Source organism: Pyrus communis, chromosome 13 (assembly GCF_963583255.1).
Source record: "Pyrus communis chromosome 13, drPyrComm1.1, whole genome shotgun sequence".
Classification (NCBI taxonomy): domain Eukaryota; kingdom Viridiplantae; phylum Streptophyta; class Magnoliopsida; order Rosales; family Rosaceae; genus Pyrus; species Pyrus communis.
In genome coordinates this window covers 20,616,095-20,624,462 of record NC_084815.1, presented here as the reverse complement: position 1 = coordinate 20,624,462, position 8,368 = coordinate 20,616,095, and the positions used below count along the sequence as shown (strand labels likewise).

General features: G+C 37.1%; 1 protein-coding gene across 1 annotated transcript; it reads right to left on the bottom strand.

Annotated features, from left to right (window-relative positions):
- Positions 1-4,975: 4,975 nt before the first annotated feature.
- Positions 4,976-8,092, bottom strand: LOC137713909 (lysine histidine transporter 1-like). Its single transcript, XM_068453264.1, has 7 exons — positions 8,025-8,092; positions 7,076-7,459; positions 5,973-6,366; positions 5,774-5,879; positions 5,552-5,643; positions 5,403-5,471; positions 4,976-5,307 (listed from the first exon to the last, which is right to left on the bottom strand). The coding sequence occupies exons 1-7, from the start codon at positions 8,075-8,077 to the stop codon at positions 5,209-5,211; spliced, it is 1,197 nt and encodes a 398-aa protein (XP_068309365.1). The 5' UTR covers positions 8,078-8,092; the 3' UTR covers positions 4,976-5,208.
- Between the last annotated feature and the right edge of the window lie 276 nt (positions 8,093-8,368).

Sequence of the window (8,368 nt, the reverse complement as noted above, 5' to 3'; positions counted from 1 at the left end):
TTTCAAATTAAACAATTACGAATTTAAAGGAGCGATCGAGAGACAAAGAAGAATGAGGAGATAGGGTATTTTTGCTTGGGGAAACAGACAGACATGCACTTCTCAATTTATAGGAAGCATTCTAACTTTTGTGATAATGCCTAATTTGCCCTTGGTATACATTATTCTTGGGGTTCCTGGGGAAGATTTTAAGATAATATTGCAAGTGGGAGGAGGACATTTCTGTGTTAAATGGATGGGACCATTATTGCCAACATGTTTCAGTGACTGGACTTTTTATGCGTTTAAAATCACCAGTACAACAGCCTCGCATACATGCATGCACTACAATTAAACTACATGGATGATAACATAAAGTTTTCTCAGTAATTAGATACCTAAATGATCATCAATTTGGAATTTTTTTTCCGAAATGATTATGTTTGAATGGATACTTTAAAGATAGACGGTTTACCGAGCAACAATGAGAAGTGCACTGCAAAGTTGGCTGATCATGAAATTCAAAAACATGATGAGTAAACATAACACTGTACAAAGGAATTGACTACCAAACCCTAAATTTCTGAAATGGGGGATTAAGTCCAAGGTTAGGTCAGGTTGCAGGCTGGAAGTACGTAAATTGTAAACCAATTTAACCTCATGCGGAAACCCTTGTTAGTATTATATTATATCTCTTCATCTTCATCATCATTATTATTTCGGTTGCAGCTACCATTTCTATTTGGCATTCCGGCCGGTACATAGGATTCTCTCTTAATGTAGTTAGAACAATGCTCAATCATTATCAACCAATGTAATCTCTTAGCTGTACAAAATAAACTGACTTAAGAACTATAACTAGTCCCTTGACAAGTATAAGAACATTTAAAGATGATTGTGCTTGACCTACGAGAAAGCGGGCAACTCTCGACTGCAATATAGCATACATTTACAAAAGAAGTGACTGCTTTTAGCCTACATCATATTTATAATAAATATGTGTAGATCTACAGGATACAATTTGCGCATGCCTAGTACTTGGCAGAAGAACAAAAAAACAACAAAATGAAAGCTCTATAGAAATTAAAATAAAAAATAATTAGAAGACAATGCAATAATTGATAAGAAAGTCTAGGTCGTTATTATACTTGTTAGGGCTTCCCAGGTAAGTATTTTTGTCGCGTTCTATAAAGTGACAGAGGTCTTCATGTGCAAAGGCCACGAGACCATGTGTTCATGTTCTTGTTCTACCATGCTGATCGGCCTCCATCCATAGGGCCCGAAGGTTTCCCTCCATTACCTATATAACCTTTAATTTTATGACCCACATGTCATACATTTTTCTACCCTATATCATGCCCTAAATTTCAATCAATAAACCAGACTTTGATCTATTTAGTTTCATGAATCACAAAATGATTTTCTCTTCTCTTGCAATGTAATGTTTTGTTTTGTTTTTTTGTTTTTTGTTTTTTGTTTTTTGTTTTTTTTTTTTTTTTTCAAATGAAGAAAGATTAGACGATATTAACTCTTCGGCAATGGTCGTATGCGAGGCACCTACCCCCAACGAAGGAGTGAGGACCCCAACACCCAGAAACACCCGACTCATCCCTTTTCCACCAATTTTATTGATAATAAGTGAAAGTAAATGAAAAAGGTAGATGCAGGGGGACTATGCCAAGACCCGCAAAGACAAAAATGATCAACGAAAATGGTAATAAGGACAAAAAGAAATGTCATAAGCATGAGCAGAGGCTACAAAATGGAATCGTGGACCACCAGTAATAAGTATAACTCTCTGCCCCAAAAGAAGCTAAAATATATACAACCTGATTTCCATCTCTATAAATATGTGTACACATAAATCGCATTTGACAAATCGCCAAAGACAATTCTTCTAATCCTTCATAAGAAACCACAGGACCGCATTAGGAGCCTTAAAAATCGATATTGTTATTAGACTATACGTAAGAATCGTTTTTTTTTTTTTTTTTTTTTTTTTTTTGTGAAATTGTGTTTGAACGTATGATATTTTTTTTTCAATTACAAGCGATACTATTACTCTAAGTTACACTAGACTAGAGGATAAAAAAAATGTTTAAATCCGAGACACAATAGATAGAAGATGAATATCATGTACGCTAAAATAAGCCTCCATTTCCATGTATATGAATGTATGATCTTGATTCACAGTCTGTAAAAAATCATTCTAATGGTGTATATGTCTATTTATATAAAAATTTCTTCTAAAACTGAAATATGATTATACAATAACTCACCATTATAATGATTTGATTCCGCAACAATCTATAAAAACAAGTTACATATCACATGGGATTTGCTTTAAAAATATCTTGGTACTTAGCTTTTATACTTACAGCTGCATCTAGGGTTACATGATTGGGGACATGCCGATATAGCGTCTTGTTGATAAAATAAAATGGAGAAAAATACACGGTTAAAATTCATTTAACATAAGGGTCCAAAGCAGTGGCGGAGCCAGGAATTTACAGCAATGGGGTCAAAAAATAGCTTTCAAAAATCGATCATACTTTCATTTAAAAATAAATTTCAAACTCAAATCCCAAATCCCACATACACTCATAGCTCTCACTCAAACAAAGAACAAGTAGATACGAAAATACGTAACAAATTTCTCTAGCACTAATATGAGTAATTGCTCAAAGGAGAGCAAAAAATGAAGCAATCTGTTACTGCCTTCTCTAAATAGCCCCATGTTTTTCTCACTCTCTGCGTCTGCTTCTCTCTCAAAATGGTAGACCCGACTGCACTCTTTTTCAAATGGAAGAGCCGAATGCTCTCCCTGATGTGGCTCTCATCTCTCTCCTCTGCTCACAAATTGGAGCTGTCGACAAACAACTCTTCTCTCTTCTGCTGCTGCTCAAAACCAAAAGCCATTACAAATACCTTAATATATATTGGATGCTGCCAAAACAAAAGGCTATGCCTTCTCTCTCATTATAAAACCAAAGTTATCAGCCTTTCTTTTTCTTTATTCTTCAAAAAACCAAAGCAATACCTCTTCCCATTTTTTCTCTTCTTTGCATCAAAAGAAAGTAGTGGCCCAACAAACTTACTAGGGTCAATGAATCCCATTGCACCCACCTTGGCTCCACTAGTGGTCCAAAGGGACCAAACTTTCACAACCAGAAGATGCAGAAATCTTTGCTTTGAAATTTGAATGAAATGGACAAGTAAGAGAAGGAGAGGGCATGGTGCATGAACCCATAATTCTTAGCATGCACGGCAGAAGGGGCCATATTTTCAGAATATGGGATGTTGGCCATTCTGGGAACAAGCCATTTGGGTTGGTTAATTTGACCCTTGGATTTATATAGGCATTTTCTTTGGTTGGTGTTTAGTCCCTTCTTTCTTTAAGGTATCGTTTGGTATGTAGAAGGGACGGGACGGAACGGAATGGGACGGGATGAGACGGGATAGGACGGTACGGAACGAAGCGGGAGCAAAGATGCTCTCGGATGGAAACAAGGAGGAAGAAGAAGGAGACAGAGAGGTTATAATTTTGTGTTCCACGGATGTGGAACGAGTCGTTCCAGGGGGGGTGAGGTGGAACGAAAATTCACCCAAAACTCGTCCCGTGGAACAGCTCGTTCCACCCGTTTTAGGCGCACCAAACGTGGGACGGAACGCCTTGTCCCATGTTGTTCCGTCCCGTCCCACGTACCAAACGGTACCTAAAGGCACCAAAATACATATCAGTCACCACGAGAGAGTGTGGATGTCTTCGTTTTCCTTCATTCCTAGGACTGTTCCCTAGCTCCTTGTTAACTAAATTCAGTTGCCCTACTAACTCTATGATTTTTTTTTCTTTGTCAAACTACTCACTCAATGATTGGTTAAGCCTAATTTTTAGGTATCTGTCTTGGTTCTTTTTTATTTATTTTTATTTTTTATTTTTTATGTTGCTAAATAATGTTATTTAGACATATAAAACTGACAGAATTGACAATTCTCTAATACATGTAAATATTCCATATACAATGATAGTATCAACTTGTATTAGAAAGTTTGTCAACAAACAAGTGTAATTGTTTTCTGTGTCTATACAGTATTATTAATTATATAATCCAAAGAATATTAGATACAAAATAATACACTAGCCGGCCGCTATATGTGCTCTTGATTCCTATTTGAATGTTTTATGTTCTGGCGTGTTTTCAAAAAAAGAGTTGAATAGATTGATTATGTCGAAGGAGCAGTAGCTGTGAGAATGACAAACCGAAATTTACGAGGACTTGTAAGGAGCGTGACTACTTCCTATATAACTAATTAGCTTTATGGTGAAACTTCTGGTACCAATCAACTTAGATGGACGTGAATTGTGAACTCAGGATGTAAGCATTAAGATTAATTATACTCCTCACCGGTTATATTCTCATTAGACTCACTCCGGTTGCTTCTTGTGATCCTCCTCCTCTCCTACTGAGTGCTGACCATTACTAGTTGCATAGACAGAGAACAAACATATATATTTAATGCTGCTCCTTTTTCTTCCTGAAACTCGCATCAGACTTCTTGTCACGCTTGTACAAGTGATTGCCGTGACATAAAGACCGCAAGCTTTGCGGTATAGATCAGATATAACTCTACCAATCAAAACTAAGTTTGTTTGCTTTATTAAACTTGTATGTTGCTGCTTCACATGCTCTCAGGTTCAATTCAGACTATCAGCGCTAAAATTGATTAAAAACCAAATCCAGATTATTATTCAGGCTTCACGGCAATTGCATCAAAGTGGAATCTGAATGCAAAGCGAATTAAGTGAATATACAGAAAAATGTTTGGTATTATATGAATGTAATGCAGAGAGCAAAAGCAAAGGAAAACACCTAATTTTGACATGCATGCATGCCTCGTAACTTTAAAAAACAATCTCTCACAGTCACAGCTCGGATTCATGGACAGGAGCTTAGTAGATATTCAGCCTCCTTCGATTCGATGGTCGAAAATTATTTTTTTCTCTTCAAATAATGAATTAGATTGAATCTAAAAATTACAATTGATAGAGCTCAAAATAATATTGTTGAAGAGTTTCCCATTAACAATAAGAGAGGTTCTGTATTAAATTGCATATCCACCAAACTAACTGAATTATACAAAGCAATAAGCAGGTCCTAATATTATTAAAGAAAGTTAAATTTAAATAACACAATTTCTTGTCTCAACTCAATCTCCAGGCGCATATGTTCAAGAGTAGAATTTGAAGTTCTTGGCTTGAAGTATGAGATTCCTTAATGCGCCGATCGGAGCTAAAAGCATCAGTGACACTCCAACTATGATGCAGAACTGTCATTGCAACAAGCAGCCCGAAATTGTTAGTTTAAAAATGAAAGAATACGAAAGGAAAAAATAAACTTCGATTCCTTGAGAGCTAAGCTTACCCAATTTGCAAACCAGGAAAGGCCAAACCTCTTTGGTTTGCAGATGACAAGCCACATGATGCAAGGGAGCTGCAAAACGATCGAACAAAGAAATTTTAGACATTTTAATTTGCATGGGAATTGGGATTTAGAGGTTTATGGTTCCTTACATAGTATGTTGTAGGAGCAAAAGCAAATCCTCCGAAGAAACCGAGAAGCCCGCCAAAGAAGGGGAATGTAATCCCAACGAACAAGGTGAATGCTGCATCGGCGAAATACAGAGTATCGATATTATTTACATTGTTGATCACATCTCTTACAATGGAACGACTTATATATGAAGTCATTCCAAGATTTAAGATTAGATAAACGAGCAGGAAAATGCTACTTACCAACAATCACATTACGTGTTATGAAGCGAAGGAACAAAGATGGCTTGAATTTCATCTTCTTCAACAGAAATAATTCCGCCATGTCAAACACCGGCATGGCGTAGACCTACATATATGTATTGAAAAAACTTGTTATGCAAGAAAGAACAGAAACTCAACAGATTTTTATGCAGATCATAAATTTAAAATAGTAGCGTACCTGATAACTTCCAATGACATGAACAACAACAAAGCAATTCGCAAGAACAATAAGCCAAGCAGGCTTCTCCAACGATATGAGGATGTTATCCTCGACGTGGTTTCCAAACACCCAGTATCCGATGAGTGCAACGGGGAGATAGCACATTGCGACCACAATGTAAGCAAGAACCACCCCCTTCCACATGGGTTTTTTGGACGGCTTTTCGGGCGTGGAAGGAATCGTTGCTTGAATCTCCAAAACCACATTGTGGCCAGCAAAAGCAAAAGCTATATCTCCCAAAGCACTAAAGAAGTTGAACGTATTCCCTGCAGCGGTTGAAGCCCTGGGACCATACTGCACTTGTGGCTCCACCCCTTTGTGCAGAGAAGCTCCCCAAGCAATGGTAGAGTAGCTGTTGAATTGGACAAGTATTCACAGTTAAAACGACATTTACAAACCGAATTTGTAGACTAATTTGTAGGCAGATGGAATTTGAATTCTTTAGTTTTACTTTAAATGGATTAAGAGAATTTCTTATTGAAACTAGTGTTCCCTTAACATTAAGGGCTCATTTTGCATTTAACAACGATTGGATTAAAATGGATAACTCACTAGATTAGATATATATTGGAAGAAGAAATGGATGCTAACTTCAAAAAATTGTCCAAGTTAGAAGATGGATCAGTAATGAACGAAACTTATCCTTTCCAATCCCCAAAAAAAAGAGACGACTAGAAGGGGGGGATAAGTTTTCTTCACAACTACTCCATCGTCTACCATTAACTTGGAAAAGGTTTTGGAGTTGTCATTCATTCATTTTATCCTCAGTTATTCGTTCCAATCCAATCCTTGACACCAAACTGGGCCTATGAGTACACATTGGTTTCTCCCTATCACAGGATCATGAAACCCTTCTCTCCATCTCTCTCATCAAGAGATAGAGTTGGATATATATAACTTTTAAAAACAGAATTGTTGTAAGCACTTCGAAAACGTCGTTCTGCATTGCTCTCCTCTTCAATTTTTTACACCGAGGAGGAGAGCAGATAGACCTTTTCGGAGTGCAAATAGCAGATCTCTAAAATAATTAAAAAATAAAATAAAGAAATATACGTACATACCTCAATGACATGACAGCAGCAGCAAGAGAAACACTAGCAATGGAATTGAGGCTAGGGAGGTGGGAGAGAACAAAGTGAACGGATGCAAAGATCATGATGAAGTAGGTGGTTTTGATAGGCTTACAGTCAGGGCACACAGTGCTGTGAATCTTCTTCAAGGAATTGCCACCTGTAATCATATACACTATGCAAGTCCCAAGTTCCACCATCAGTTGTTGGGGCACCACAATGTAAAGCCCTAGCTTTTCCCCAAAGGCATGTTGCCCTAACTCATGGTACCTATCAAACCTCTTGCCAGGTACAATCTCATGCATTTCTACCATCTGCCATAAGGTGTAGAGTGTAATTATCCATGAGAGAACCAGCACCGCTACTCCAGGGCCCCTAATACAAGAAACACATAGTAATTGATTAGATTATATTTTCTAGAACGTAAAACACTTAGAAGAGGGCTTGTAGGTTAAGCGGTTAAGAGCATTCACATCATTTGTATACAAGGGGCTATAGCTCATGTAGCATTTTCAAAAAGTAAATTACAATATATTTTAATGATATTCACCCCAAATAACCTAGTAGCTCAATGTGCCCGGCCTTTTTTTGTACCTAAATTTGAATCTCTCTCCTTGTAAATAGATCGTTTAGATGAAAAAGAAAATTAATTCCCATGAATTATTCACTCATGATCTTTATTCTTAGTACTAAATTTCTATCGTTTCATGATTTCTTTAAATATTCCCTTATTCGTCTCCCAAAATTCATGTTAGCAAGCAACGACCACCCTTTAAAAATTACTGAGTCCACCCTTTCAAAATTTCCTGGCTACGCCCTTGTTTGTATAAAAATTCAAAAATTTAAAAAAAAAAACCTATAACGTTGATTGCTTATGTTTTTTCTTCCCATAGAGATAGTGAGAAAGTACGGAAACTATATATATGTATAGGTTGCTTACCATCCAAGTTGAGACATGGCATAGGGGAGGCCAAGAACACCAGCACCAACCATGGCGGTGACATTGTGGAATGCAGAATACCACCACGTGGCGTTCCTTGATTTCGTGATCGGCAGCCAGTCGTTGATATCTTGCACCTCCTTCTGCTGCTCCTCCTCTCTAATTTCTCCACTTCCTCCCATCTTTTTTTCAGCAGGAAATCAAAACTGTTAATCCCACAAATCTCCTTGATTATGCGTAAACAACAATAAATCTAATTTTTCGGATTGAATTTAAATAATTAGGTCACTAATCCAATATGATTACGTGACTGGTTACTTGGAGTTTGTATCCTAATTAAATTG